Source organism: Oreochromis aureus, linkage group 19 (genome assembly GCF_013358895.1).
Source record: "Oreochromis aureus strain Israel breed Guangdong linkage group 19, ZZ_aureus, whole genome shotgun sequence".
Classification (NCBI taxonomy): Eukaryota; Metazoa; Chordata; class Actinopteri; order Cichliformes; family Cichlidae; genus Oreochromis; species Oreochromis aureus.
The window spans coordinates 21,232,320-21,245,392 of NC_052960.1; the positions used below are offsets into that span (position 1 = coordinate 21,232,320).

The following is a 13,073-nucleotide window of genomic DNA, read 5'->3' on the forward strand; positions in this document are numbered from 1 at the left end:
TCATATTTGAGCATGGAAGCGTAATGGTCTTTTGCCACCTCCTGTCCATCGTTATTACCTTGGCAGTAGCACCTCTGGTTTCCCTGTGTCACATCCTTTCTCCCAAATCCACCCTGTCAGCTTTAGGTGCTAAATGTCATTTAAAAAGATGATGTGAGAGAACATTATCACATGTTTGTCTACCTTTTAGGCTTCCTCATTTGGTGTCCTACTCCTCATGGTAACAGGAATGTAGTTTATGAATAAAGAGACACGCACAGGCATGTATTATATCTAGGACAGCTGGGACACGGTGTGTCTGTGTTTGCTTTTGTGTGGACAAATATGCATTTTTGTGTGTGTGCGCACATGTTTATTTGCTTGATTATTGTTGTGAGTGTGTGTGGGGGTTAACAGAGCTGATTTGTGATGTGTGGTTTAGAAAAAAACCCACAGTTTTGTACAAGTGTTTATTTGATCTATCCAGCATAGCTCACCTTTGTCCTTCACTGCCTGTCTGTCAGGGCCGATCAGTGGGATCCAGATGTTTTTTTGTTTGTTTGTTTTTTTGTTTTTTTGCAGGGCTGAATCCCAGCATTCCAAAATCAATCTTATACCCAGGTAGGCTTGTCTGCCTGTCTGTCTGAGAGGCACGCGCCTCCCCCAGGTCACTCACATGAGCTCAACTTCCAGGTCGTGCAACACTGGCTCAGTAATTGACCCAAATGAAATGCTCACTGGGGAAAAAACTTGCGCCCTTGCAGCCCTGGTCGAGCTTTGTTCGTCGACCCCAGTTTTAATACTTCCTCCAATTCACTGCAACACTCAGGATGTTGCTCTCTGGTTGGCCACAGTCAGACAAAACAAGGAGTTCATAATCTAGTCATGCAGACACAATGTGTGATGGAAAGGTTTTGGAGTTGTGATGGAAAGATCTAATGTGTTTAATCACACGCTTTTCTAAGACGAGCCACACACAGACTCTCTTTGGCTGCCTAATATTTTGTTGGCCAATCTATTCCTGTGAAATGGCTTTAAGATGTCTGCAGTGTGCTGTCATATGTACACTGATACAATGGTGGGTGGTCATTTTAACCACGTTCAAAGATTCAAAGAAGAAGGTCCGCTTGTGTGAGCCAAAAGTTCGGCCTTCAGACTGCCGTTACTGTTTTCTTCTCTTGGATTTGTGCAGGAGACGACCAAACCGAGAGCTCTGCATACGATTATTCTACACGTTTTTTGTGGGTGACAGTAGAGACTTTTGTTTTCATACAGCGTTTGACTGGAAGACTAAATCCAGTAATAAGCAGGTAATGAGCGTAATATTTACAGAGCATAGATGTCCAACTGATTTGAGAAGCTGACAAAACAAGAAACTGAGTTTTGTTTAAAAGATTTAAAGTTTGTTTTTGTGAACCTGAAAACCAGGAAGTTGAGGATGTGGTGCTCACAAGCACATGAGTCTGTTTGCAGAACCCGATAGCCAATCAGAAGTAAGTTTGCTTACTGAGAGGATGGCCTGAAAGATATGGAAGCTAAAATAACTTGTTTCTGATGGTGATAAAACTGAGGGATCGCATACAAATAAATAATAGCTGTTCTAGTGGAGATCCAAAATAACAGTATGGCGTTAGGTCCACTTTTATTTTATTTTAGCATTGTGGTGCTTAAAGAATGATTCAGTATTACCAGTTCCATTAAACTTAAATGTTTTATTCTATAAAATTGATTAAGTATTATTAAGTAATCTATGAGCTAGATGGCATGTTTGTCTCTTAGGAGTCCTACTTTCTGTTGCACACACTGAGCACACTTAAATGGATTTCATGGTGACACGTATAAGATGCTCATGGGTGTATCTTTGTGACTGCATATATATGTGTGTGTGGGACATTAGCTTTTGTCTGAGGTCATGTGTTTATGGCCTTGTGATAATTTACAGGACCCAAGTGAGACGGGGACCTCCTGACTCCTCCCCTCAGCAGACCGGGACCTCCCGTACTGTGAAACGTTATCCATCATCCTCTGGGCCTATAACCTCCAACGCTCTGCCCAATGGCAATGGCTACTCTAACGGCAACGAGCACGGGAACTGGTATGGAAACAGGAACGGGCATACCAACACACATTCCCACAATACTCACAGGCCAACCAGCAACAGCCAGCTGCACGGACAGTTCAGCAATGCATTATTACCAGCAGGTAAGTACCATGAGACTGAATACATGTATGTCTTCCACTTGAATATTTGTGAATATCATAAATCTTGGCTCTGTTATCATTTCACATCCTCTGCCCCTAGCTACCTCAAAACAAATGCAATCGCTATGAATGCCTGACGAAATTCAGAGTGACCACAATACATGCATACACTTCCTGTGGTGTCATTGTTCAACATTAGCCACAAGGAAAAATTGGCAGCGTCCCAGGATGCACTTCCTTTCTCCCTCTGTCCAAACACCTCACGCCCTCTGTGGTCTTCATCACATGCACAGACGTTACGTATCAAAGCTATTGCAGTTTGAGCATGTGCGAGAATGCGCAGTTAAGAACCTTTGGGAATTTACTCAGACACTTCTCTGACATGTTAGACACTGGACCCTGGTTGTTGTTGGAAATGTGATGTGAACGTCACCAGTTTTTTTCCCCCTCTTTGATCCAGCGTGCACAGCTGTCTGCCGTTCTACATCCTCCTGTTTTTTAGCCCCGTACCGCAGCAAGGGCTGTTGAACAGCTTCCCACCATTACACAGTGCTCACCTACACTCTCTTTGTTTCCTTCACACATACACATATCCAAAACACCTTCTCTCAAAGATAAAGGGCTTGGAGGCTAGCCCAAAAACCTAATAGCCTTCTCAACCCCCCCTCTTTTTTTTTTTTTTTGCTGGTCTGTGGCACATCGCACGTTCAGCTGCAGCGTGCCACTGGCCAACCGTCAGCACACACCCTCGCACTTATAAACCTCCCTTTTGCCCAGACGGGGAGTGTGTCACAGTGAAGCTGAAGGTGGAAGGATGCAGCTCGTCTCTAGCCTGTCTCTACTGCTGCTTCTCAACCAGGTGTGTGTGTGTTTTCCAGGGGCCAACCTCACCTCCAACCTGGATCGCATCAAGATCGTCTTCACACCTATGATGTGCCGCAGGGTGTGCTCCAGAGGGCGTTGCTATAATAGCTGCGAGAAGGGAGACATGACCGAGGTCTACAGCGAGACCTCGCACCAGCAGCAGCCGAAGAACCAGGGCTTCCGACTCTGTGAGTGTCGACCCCGGCCCTCTGACAGTAATGCCTGTCTGCCTGCTTATCTCTGTGATACTGCTCTGTGTTGTCCCTGAGTGTCTCTCTTTCTCCCTTTCGATTCTCACACACAGTCTGTGTTTGGTATCTCATTCTTTTTTTTATTGGGTGAGCTAGACAAAATGGGTTCCCAGTGGCATGCTGTCTGTTCTGAATACCAATCTTAGACAGGAGGCAGAGTGGTGTAGATTAAGCATGAGAGCTATGCTGAAAACTTTCACTGTCAAAGAAAAAGACAGACAGGGGAGAGCAGATTAAAAGCAAGCTCTGTAAAAGGGGCCTAATCTCCCCTTGTACACAGACACGTGGACCTAGTGGTCCCACGCTCCCCAACACTTAGCCCCATCCCTTTTGCGGTTTACACCTCGCGGTTGGCCTCGCCGTTAACCGTTTAACATGCTCTCTGGGAGGGCAGGAATGGATGAAAAAGGAGAGGGAGAGGCTGAAAAGAGAGAAAGAGTAGCAGCATGAACAGGGTTTTACAGGGATTACATTAAACCTGCCATTTATCCAGAGGGCTTTGCTCCAAATTCACACAGGAGTGTCCATGGGATAGCAGGGGGCGGCTAGTGCCAAGGCGAGGGTCGCACCCCCTGCGTGTTTCTGAGTTTTCTCATCAGGTTTAATGGTCCAGCTTAGACCTCAGACTAATTATGGATTAGAGATGAAGGGCGCGCATACCACACACATACATATATAGATCCGCTCCAGTTACAACTCTCATAAATATAAACTCAAACAGGGATACAAACATGCAAACAACCCTCCCCGAAATGCACTAGCCTATTTAGGGAGGACATCGCAGGCTTATGAATATATAAACAGGTCGATGTTGCAGATTTATGTGCACATTAGCAGGGTTTTGGAACACGGCGTAGATATTCTAAACACTTCAGCATCCTGGCAGAGACCCTTCACGAGATTACATTCCTGGCATTTCCACTTTTTCCTCAGTGGTTAGTTTTTATGTCCCACTTTTATTCTCAAACAAAAAACAAAAATCCCCCGTCTTCGTTATGTAAAAGCATGCGTTAAAGAGCACGTTAAAAAGAGATCGCTTTCCATTTAGACTCGCATCCTGTTATTGCTCGGGTCTGCGTGTTCGTCCAGGAATGTCAAGTGGACACCAAACAGTTATCTCATGCTGTTGTTACGTTGCTTAAACAGCGCAGTAAAAACAGCGCAGTAAAAACCGCTGGGTAATTGCAGCAGTGCCTCTCGATGCACACCCTGTGTACAACACTTACTTAAAGCTGATATTAGATTGGTAGAAGTCTGTTTATTGGGTGAGAAGTGTGTGCGCATGTGCGTCTCGCTCGTTAGAGGTTGTTAAATGGACAGAAAGATAGGCAGACGTGGAACCTGCTGCGGAAATTCGACAGTAGGATGTTGTCTAAGAATAGTTCCTGCCCCATACCAGGGTGGGACTGGCCTGACACAGACCAGTGCAGACATGCATCCAACACTGAGAGGTTTTAATAGCCCTCCTTGAGTTGATAATTTAGCCCGCATGTCGAATCACAGGAGGCCTTTCTCTGTGTCTGGACATATTTAGTCTTTCTGCCCGTCTCTGTCCCTGCATTGTTTCTCCTTCGTTTTATTTCTGTTTCTTTTTATTCTGTTTTTAATCTATTCTGTTAGCATTCTCCTGCTAATCCTTTTAATGTCCCATCTGATACGCGATTCTGTTCTTGTTCTATTCCTCCCTCTTTTCGTCCTGTGGTCCCACTCTTGTTAATGTTATGTGACAGGGTGCTCATTCCCTACATGCCATCAGAACCGTCCAGCATCTCCCTGTTCCCTGTTTGCACCCTGTTAGCCTCAATGAGACACAGAGGATGCAGTTCCCTGTGTGTTTCCATGTCTGGCATTCTCTTTAATCTCATAGCATGCAGGCCATTTGAATCTGTATCTTGCAAAACAGTCTCTTGTTTTTGTAAAAGTGCATTGCTTAACTTTCTCATCCTTCATGCTCCAGAATAGTTCTATATTCGTCATAGTTGGATAGATTTTTTTTCCCCTCATTTGATTGTCTTTGATGTTTTCAGTTAGGAGAGGTCAGGTCAGAGCGAAACTGTAGATGGGAACAGGCCCAGGTATGTAGGGTGCTGGGCTGGCACCCATCCCTTATGCCAAAAGATAAGGCAATGAAAGGGCTGTTAAAGCACTACTGTCAAACACCATCTGGCCACTGCTGGTCTGTTCTGTTTTTCTTTCCACGGCAAATTACAAAATATAAATCAAATTGTAGACAGAACACATTTTGGACTTGGATTTACTTGGATGGCTTTGAGCCAGTTGCACTCCTTTCATTTTTTGGACAATATTTGATATTTAGGGGAACTTTTTCGCCTTTTGTCATCCAAACACGTGTCCCATATGGTATCTTGTTATTATTTTCTGCAAATTATTACAGCATGAATCATGCATCATCACTCATCATCCTGCACAGGAGTATGTAATTACGGATGAGAGGCAAAACATGTCATTGAAGGAGGCACAGCGTGAGGGGCATGGCTCTGTCGCGAGGACAAAGTTGAGATTTTATAAACGTCATGTGGAATGAGGTGTCTGGTAGTGCCAAAGCAGAGAACAGCATGACCGTTGCTAACCGTTTGCAAACAAAGGCTGTCCACAGGAAGCCCTAGCACATGCCCTTCCTATTAGGACTACGCCTTCTGTTTCTTATTACCAGATCCTTGTGTGTAAGGTTAGATGATGCTGTGCAATTAAATGTGGTATGTTGTGTTTTCTAAAGATTCCTCTCATTCATAACCCTTTTTTTCTCCATTTTTTGTCCTTCATCTTTGCAGTCTTCTGTCAGATCCCCTGTCTTAATGGAGGCCGGTGCATCGGCAGGGACCTGTGCTGGTGTCCGTCAAACTCAACAGGACGGTTTTGTCACCTGCCAGTCCCTCCTCCTGCCCGACCCACCCCTCAAAGCCACAGGAACCACCAGAGACCAAAATCTCCATCCCACTCCATGTACACTCTCCCACTGTCCAATCAGCCAGGTAATCACGCTCCGGCACGCCTCCCCACTCACTCAAAATTTATTAGCATGTCTTCAGATTACAAGTGCTCTTAGCTTGACACTGATAACTCTCATCACTGGCAAGATAACAGTTTACATTGGCCATTACTTTTCATTTTGGATATTGTGCATATTTAAGAGACCTCAGAGCGACTGTCAGTTCGCTAACACGTTGATTTCTTCATGACTCTGGCTGTACTCGTGCCTCATAACTGCAAGGTTGTCATTCTTGTAGTAAAGCTTACACTCCAACAGAGAAGTGTCGAAAAAAGAAGCAAAACACAGTTAATAAACAACAATTGTGGGTTTCCTGGCTGTTCCTTTCTTCCAGAAGCAAAGGATCTCATGAATGCCTGCGATTAATCAGTTTCATTCAACATAAAATAATCACCTGACTTGAATTTTGCAACAGAAGTTGCCTTAATAAAAAAAAAAAGGAAGAAAAAAGCATAGCTTCATTTTTAACATTGTTTATAGTGTAGTGTTATTGCTTTCCTTGCCAACAGCAGAGGTCACTTTCTATTTTAAGCAGAACAGCTCATAGATGACTCAGTACAAGTCATCTTATTGTTCACACAATGCCGCGTTTACCAGACAGAAGATATTAGAAACAGAGCACGGCAACAATACGAATTGTTGTGCTTGAATAAAAGAGATAAATTCACTCTCATCCCCTGGTGTAAGCGATCGTGTCCTCCTTTCATAGTTTCTCATTTTATGGAACAGTTAACTAGAAGCAGAAGGCCAGTCTAAATTCAATTAAATTACACTCAGACACATTTCATCTTCTTATGGAGAAATTAATTACTTAATAACTGCGTTTAATGACATATCCAGTCAGTGTGTTATTATGTTACAGGAAAGACATTGTTTGTCCTGCCTGTATGCTTTATATATGAAATGGAGCCATTCTTGTCCTGGACTAAGTTTTGCATTTTCTCCTTGGATTCTGCTGTCTGTGTGTGAGGTTATGATTCATGAGAGTGGGTCGGGATTCTGGGAAAAAACCTGGCACTCCCTGAAGATGGATGCTTACCCTGTGTCAGAAGGACAACAGAGCCTCACATTGCAACATCTTCTCAACTCTTCAGCAAAACTGTTTTCAGTCTTTAAAACGATTTGATTTAAACCAGAGAATCCGAAACGCTTTGTGTTGTTGTTGTTTTGTAGCATCTTAAGGGCCTCTCCACTGCCAGGAATTACCAATATGCACCAAATCTCGTGACTTGATGATGAAGCAAGTGTTTGCGTAAGACTTTAGCTGACATCTCATGCACTGCAGTATGTATATACAGATTTTATCCCTTGGCAGAGGATGCTTCCCCTTATACGGTTCAAGTTTTGACACTGTAAACTATCTACTATGCTGTGTAAGCTTTGGATCTCTTCTTCTCCAGCGTCTCTCCACCCATCCTTGGTCAACGTCCACATTCAGCATCCTCCAGAAGCTGATGTCCAGATCCACCAAGTAGCTCGAGTCCAACCTGGGCAAAGACCAGCCACCACAGAGGGGGCTCACTCTGTCCAGCAGCGCTCCCAGCCTGGAAACGGACATGAATACTCCAGCGAGCACAGCAGCAGACACCCACACGCTAACGGGAATGGCCACGGCCACGCCACAACCCACATCCGTCAGAACGGAAATGTTGGAAGATGCTTTCAGGAGACAGTCGATGGACAGGTACCGTGTACACTGCTATCTCAACTTATATCAATACACATAAAATATTGTGGTCTAGGTGTTGAAACGACTGGAACACAGTGTTTTAGCCACAGCTGCCATTATATATTCACATCCCTTAACCTTCTCTGCTAGCTGTTTCTTCAAACAGGAAGTTTGTGAAAATGATTTATGTGTAAAGTCCGGGATTTATGAGGCTTGGCCACACTGGCCATCTCATGTTCCACCACTTCCTCAACAAAATCATGTTATGAGTTAGGATGCATTCAGAGGAGGTGAAGGTGAGGCTTGAAACCTCCCCAGGTGGCCCAAACGGTGAGATTTTCATCGCCTGTGTGCTCAGACTGTGGCACATTTTGTAGATTTACAGTGCTTTGCTTTAATGTATCCTAAAGCACTTGGGAAAAGGAAAGGACTTTAAGTGGCAGTGCGTGAGCTCGGCTAATCTTAGACCTCATACAGCATCTGTTAGCTTGGCTATTGTTGGGTCTTATTAGTATTTCAGTTGCAACAACACAATGAGTTGTTTTTGCCAGAATTAGTTCTTGAGTTTGTTTGTGCTCAAGTGCTGTTTCCATTATTTCCTCTCTGGTTAAGTAAGGCAATTTAAATTAAACCACTTAGTCACTATGTCAAAGAAGAACTAAACTTCAGCAAAAGAGCAGATTCACCCTGCAAATTTCCATCTTATCCAACCATAATGGATTCAATCTGAAGAAAAAATATAATCTCTTAAGTTTAATTTCTATCAGACAAAATCCGACAAGTAGAGTTTGATAGGACTCTCCCTTCAGCATTTAACCAAGAGCCCTTAATGCAGCACGCCAGGAGGTTCATAGCTGTTCTTAGGAATTGGTGTGTTTATGTCCACCTCTAACTAAACAGTCCCCGATGTGTCTGGTTCGCTTTGTCCTCGCAGAAAGGTATACACGCACACCCTGACACAAAAACATTTGCACCCTTGCCAGCGCGCACACGCACTTGCACACAAACAAGCGTGCCTACCCAAACATGTAACACTCATTCTCCAAACTTGTTTCATAGATTTAACACAGATGTGTCTTGTTGTAGTGCGGCAAGCCTCTTCCAGGGCTAACCAAACAGGATGATTGCTGTGGAAGTATTGGCGCCTCTTGGGGCCTAAACAAGTGCCAAAAGTGTCCGACCAAACCAGGTAAGCTGTTCTGACTAAAGCCACCAGAGTTATGTAACTTTTTTCGTTGTTCCATTAGAATTAAACTAATCTGGTTTAATTCTGTTGGTGCAATATTCTGTTTTGCTGTTGATGTTAGTCCTTTGGTAATCTTGCTCTGTGCCACACATCGACTCAAAAGGTAGAGTTTTCCCACTCTGATTGCTTCATATTAAGGTGTCTAAAAATTAATGCCTTCGCAGGCATTGTTTATGCTTGGTGGAGTTTTATCAGAGCATGTTTTACAGGCCTAAACAATGCTAATGAGCGATGATGACTAGAACATAGCGGCCTTTGTTAGATTTCTAAAAACCTTTGAGAGCGGCTGCGTGACTCGCCCATGCTCCCAGTTGTTAAAATGAAGCTGTTTTCACTTCCATAAAACCAAAACCGGGAAGCAAATGAAAACACATTTAGCATGAAGATGAGAGCCTGGCAGGCGTGCCACCCACCCTGCGGGCAAAGCAAGCCAATGTGGCCTTGAATGAATGAGGAAATGAGCAACTGGTTCCCAACCAGAGCTGCGGTAGGTAAGTGAAACAGCAACAGGGTGGTTGTATGTTGGCAGGAAGGCTTGGTGGTGACACTGTCCACTATAGATGGGGGCTCTGACAGCTCTTTTTACTACTTGGAGAGCACGATGTGGTCCATGCACTGGTTTAGGCACTCCCACAGCGTACCGTGCTTATGGGAGATTCAGTTATTTCCCGCGTGTCTCAGTCATATTATGGTCATACCCCGCAGATTTGCTAGTTTTACTGTTAGATTGACTGTACCCTCTTTAATATCTGACCAGACGTTGATCAGAAGCAGACATCATCTCTCTCTCTCTGTCTCCCGCCTTGATAATAGATGTCGATCTATTCTCTTCCCTCCCACGCACTGTCTCCCCAGGCATGCCAGATTCCAATTCTTTCTAAGTCCACGGCATGATCTCTTTTGGCTCCCAGATGTTTTCCCCTGCTCCCTCCTTTGAAGTTGGGGGAGAAAACAGAGTGAATACCCAATTTGCTCATTTTTGTGGCTCCTTTTGGGGGGCAGCGTATCGTAGGCCAGGGTCACACAATGGCAAAGAAAGAAAGAAAGAAAGAAAGAAAGAGGGAAAACTTAAGTAAAAAATGAAGTCATATACTCTCTCCCAGAAGTCTTTGGGTGAGTTTTAATACGAGAAATACTTTGAATTCCTGCAAGAGTGCTATTGTTCTCAGGGTAGAGACTTGGGCTTTATCTCTAAGCTACATTCCCTGCTTACTCGTCTAGGTGTGCGCTTTCTCATGCGTTTGACAGGAATGATGTGGAGCTCCTGAAGAATGATGTGTCTCTCTTTATTTTATAGCGATTGAGTCAGCCATCGGCTCGCAGTGAGGAGAGAGGTCCTGTAGCTTAATAGGACTCTCCCGTGTGTCCTGTTGAGTACGTGATAATGATGTCATGAAAGGCCAGTTTGTTTCTAGGCGTGCATTACTACCATTGGTCAGTTTATTGCTAAACACGCTGTTGACTAAGAGCAAGGCTTGCTACTTCATTTTTTATGATATTGGTAGAGGATGCCAGAATGACCGCAGTTTAATGGGGTGCTGTTGCAGACAGGACTGCTAAGTCTTTGCTGCCTGCCTCCACATCACTGTCAGTATATCTGCATCGCACTCTCTCGATACAGTCATATAGATCCAGAATGCATTGCTACTGTTACAGTCTGGCTGTGTCTCAAGTCCGTAAATGTACAGTTAGTTGTGTTACTCAGCTGGATATTATATATTATTATACACCAAGAACACTGTATCGCTTAGGGATATTTTGTGGGCTTGTTTTACTGTTTGTGCATGTGTTTGTGTGTTCATTATATTAAGGAGGTCTGATATTGCAGAGGCATAAATGCCAGTGTGTCCCATCTCAGTGGGAGATGAAGTCTTAGCTGTTAGTGCCTTTAAAAGTCACATGCTGAGGATTCCTGGCCTGTAATGAGTTCCAGATCGACCACAATAGGCTGAAGTCAGCTCCATTTCTTTAGTTCGGATGATGAAGTGGAGTAACAAAGCAAACCCTGTGCTTTTCTTGGATTTTAAACCATTTCATTCCATCACTGCAATTTCTTTCTGCAATGTAGAGGTCCTCAAGTTTGAGAACTAACCAGTGACTTAAGTCAAGTCAAGTGAGAAAGAGAATAGGTGAGTTGGACAGGAGGTGATTTGGTTACACGAGTCCCATTAAGAGAAACTGGATCCGTTATATGCTGAGAGGAATTTTATCCTTGAAAAGCAAGTGATAGGGCTGTTTGTGCAAATCTTTGGGTTAAGGATACATTTCAATCAGAAAATTAATCAGAGGTTCCCAGTTATCTGAAGGCAAATTGCTATGGCCCAAGTCTGACCTATACTATCGTGTTGGCATCACACTCTAAAGCTGGCAGCCTTTCCCTCACTGTGTTTCACTGCTCATGGAATTTCACAAGCCATTTGTCTCCCCATCTGTCACTGATGGGCAGCTTTCCTCTCAGTGACTCTCTCCATGAGCCAGGCTGAAGCCTTGGGAGGCTTCCCAAGGAGTCGGATCAGAGGTCCCCAGGGACTTTAAGTAACCACCACACCCACAGGAGCCTTGGCTTCCTCTCTCTAACCCTACCTTCCTGGGTCACCGAGGTCACCGTGTTGTCACTGCCCTCACACGGTTTTGCCCCACCCTCAATTCGACCTCTGTCTGTGGAAGTCATCTGCCTGTTTTTGCTCCCCACTCCTCTCTGTTTTCTCTCTGTAATGAGGAAGCTATTCTTCATGAGGTTTAGATCAGCAAAGTCAGATGAGGCGAAGGAGGGGCGGTGGGGGTCGGGGGGCACTCGGAGAGCTCCACAACTTCCAGATCTTCCCACATGAACTCATCCCTTCCTAAATCTTCCATCTAGTCCTGAGACATTTAAACTGACCAGCCAAAGCCTGTGCTTCTTGCTTTTTATTAGCACTGATCAAACACGAACACTTGTTAATGACCAACAAAAACCAGAGATGCGATTACTTTGCCTTAGAAACAAGCAGCAACAGAACAGATGCACTGGAACAACTTCACAGCAGCTTCTCGTGGTGATCAGATAGAGATGTCGCATCTCTTTGACAGCATTTGATTCATTGATGTTGACTTAGTGTTATCCCTTAACAACTCAAATTATGGAATCTATTAGCTGGGCAGCAGCGTAGCTAATCAGCGCTGAGCCGACCTAACCACTACGAGAAATAAATCCCAGTTGGAGGCGCATGGATTTGAAATTTGTGATGCTTTTCTTAATTCGATACAAGCTACGTTAAGCATATTTTTTTTATTGGGAATGTACCGTGGCATGCCTTATTTTGGAAGAAGCCCAGGTGGTAAATAGTCCACAGAGATTATGGAGGAATGTGGTTCTGTTTTAAATGTATTTGATGCGGGTTACACTGCCATCAGCATCTTGGAAAAGGACATTAAGCAAAATTGTCAAACTACAAACACTGACATGACATGCATACTTTCGTGAATAGAGACAATGAAAAGTATGTTTTCAGTAAAAGATTTAATGTGGCAGAAAAATGAAATAAACTCCTCATCAAAGCTGTTTTTGTCATTGCATCATATGTCCCATGGGATCGTTGTGTGAAAGCAATACTATACAGATGAGACTGCTGTTGATTGAGCAAATGCAATATGTTGCAGCTTTTACATTGGTGCTGTGTTTATGCATTTGCAGTGTGACACTGATGCTAACCGCACGTATCTTTGCTGATCAGCTTTAGCTTCACTTGCAGGGACGTATTTACAGGCCGTGTGATATGGTCCGTGCCAGATTGGCAAGTATGGCTTTTGCCAAGGAAACATTCTGTTTTGAGAGAAAATGACTTGTCTTTAAGCTGTTTGCTCCAATCAAGT

The 13,073-nt window shown here is 44.0% G+C and overlaps 1 protein-coding gene across 3 annotated transcripts in view; it reads left to right on the plus strand.

The window, feature by feature from the left end:
- LOC116322310 (latent-transforming growth factor beta-binding protein 2) overlaps positions 1–13,073 on the plus strand; it is a 90,854-nt gene that overhangs the window by 33,345 nt on the left and 44,436 nt on the right. For all 3 annotated transcript variants that reach the window (XM_039603441.1, XM_039603442.1, XM_039603443.1), the window contains exons 4-8: positions 1,922–2,181; positions 3,060–3,233; positions 6,089–6,289; positions 7,707–7,990; positions 9,062–9,164. In XM_039603441.1, coding sequence (XP_039459375.1) covers positions 1,922–2,181; positions 3,060–3,233; positions 6,089–6,289; positions 7,707–7,990; positions 9,062–9,164 — 1,022 coding nt within the window. The remainder of the gene's footprint in view (positions 1–1,921; positions 2,182–3,059; positions 3,234–6,088; positions 6,290–7,706; positions 7,991–9,061; positions 9,165–13,073) is intronic.